The sequence below is a fragment of the Aplysia californica genome, unplaced genomic scaffold, assembly GCF_000002075.1.
Source record: "Aplysia californica isolate F4 #8 unplaced genomic scaffold, AplCal3.0 scaffold01491, whole genome shotgun sequence".
NCBI classification, from domain to species: domain Eukaryota; kingdom Metazoa; phylum Mollusca; class Gastropoda; order Aplysiida; family Aplysiidae; genus Aplysia; species Aplysia californica.
In genome coordinates, this window is record NW_004798761.1 from 20,726 (window position 1) to 22,122 (window position 1,397).

General features: G+C 54.5%; 1 protein-coding gene across 1 annotated transcript in view; it reads left to right on the plus strand.

Annotated features, from left to right (window-relative positions):
* Positions 1 to 287: 287 nt before the first annotated feature.
* Positions 288 to 1,397, plus strand: part of LOC101864669 (agrin) — a gene marked incomplete at its 3' end in the record, with an annotated part of 21,647 nt that continues 20,537 nt past the window's right edge. The window contains 2 exon segments of the mRNA XM_035973596.1: positions 288 to 311; positions 1,198 to 1,310. Coding sequence (XP_035829489.1) covers positions 1,217 to 1,310 — 94 coding nt within the window.

Here is a 1,397-nt window from a genome sequence, read left to right on the forward strand (position 1 = left end):
ATGGGGTACACTCAGGTGGGATGGGGTGGGGTGGGATGGGGTATAGTGGGATGGGATGAGGTAGGATGTATCTGCCCCATCCTGTGTCCCACTGTGCGTGAGCCTGTCTGCGGAACCGACGGACAGACGTGAGTGGGGATGGGATGTGGTGTGCTACAGTGGGTTGGGATGGGGTACAGTGGGGTGGGATGGGGTGGGGTGATGTTGGATGAGGTGGGATGGGGTATAGTGGGATGGGATGAGGTAGGATGTATCTGCCCCATCCTGTGTCCCACTGTGCGTGAGCCTGTCTGCGGAACCGACGGACAGACGTGAGTGGGGATGGGATGTGGTGTGCTACAGTGGGTTGGGATGGGGTACAGTGGGGTGGGATGGGGTGGGGTGATGTTGGATGAGGTGGGATGGGGTATAGTGGGATGGGATGAGGTAGGATGTATCTGCCCCATCCTGTGTCCCACTGTGCATGAGCCTGTCTGCGGAACTGACGGACAGACGTGAGTGGGGATTGGTGGGATGGAATGGGATGTGGTGGGGTGGGGTGGGGTACAGTAGGGTGGAATGGGGTGGGATGGGGTACAGTGGGGTGAGGTGGGGTGGGGTACAGTGGGATGGGGTGGGTTTGGTGGGAGATGAGATGGGATGGAATGGGATGGGATGGGATGGTAAGGGATGATATGAGATGTGGTGCGATGGGATGCGATGAGATGAAATGGGGTGGGGTTTGGTGGGAGATGAGATGGTATGGGATGGTGTGGGACGGGGTGTGGTGGGATGGGATGCGATGAGATGAAATGGAATGAGATTAGATAAGGGATGTGATGGGATGAGAGGAGACGAAACGAGATGATAAGAAATGAGGCCGGATCAGATCGGATCGGGTCACATTAGATAAGACACACTGTATTCTTCCACGATGATAATTATAGGTGAATATTCCAGAACAGTAAACAGCAACATAAAAGATTCAGCATTAACACAGAAATACACGCATTACTCCCTCCATCTCACACACACACTCTCTCTCACCCCCTCCCTCACACACTCCCTCCATCTCAAACACTCTCTCTCACCCTCCCCCCTCCCTCACACACTCCCTCCATCTCACACACACACTCTCTCTCACCCCCCTCCCTCACACACTCCTTCCATCTCACACACAAACACTCTCTGACTCTCTCTCTCTCTCTCTCTCTCTAGCTACGTGAACGAGTGTGAGATGAGAAAGTCTTCCTGCGCCAAGAGCAACATGGTGGAGGTGGACCGGTTCGGCGAGTGTGACGGGGACAGCATTGAGTTGTCGGGCTCTGGAGGTAGACTGTAATGTTGTGTGTTGTGTGTGTGGGGGGTACACCTTAATGTTGTGTGTTGTGTGGGGGTGCACCTTAATGTTGTGTGTG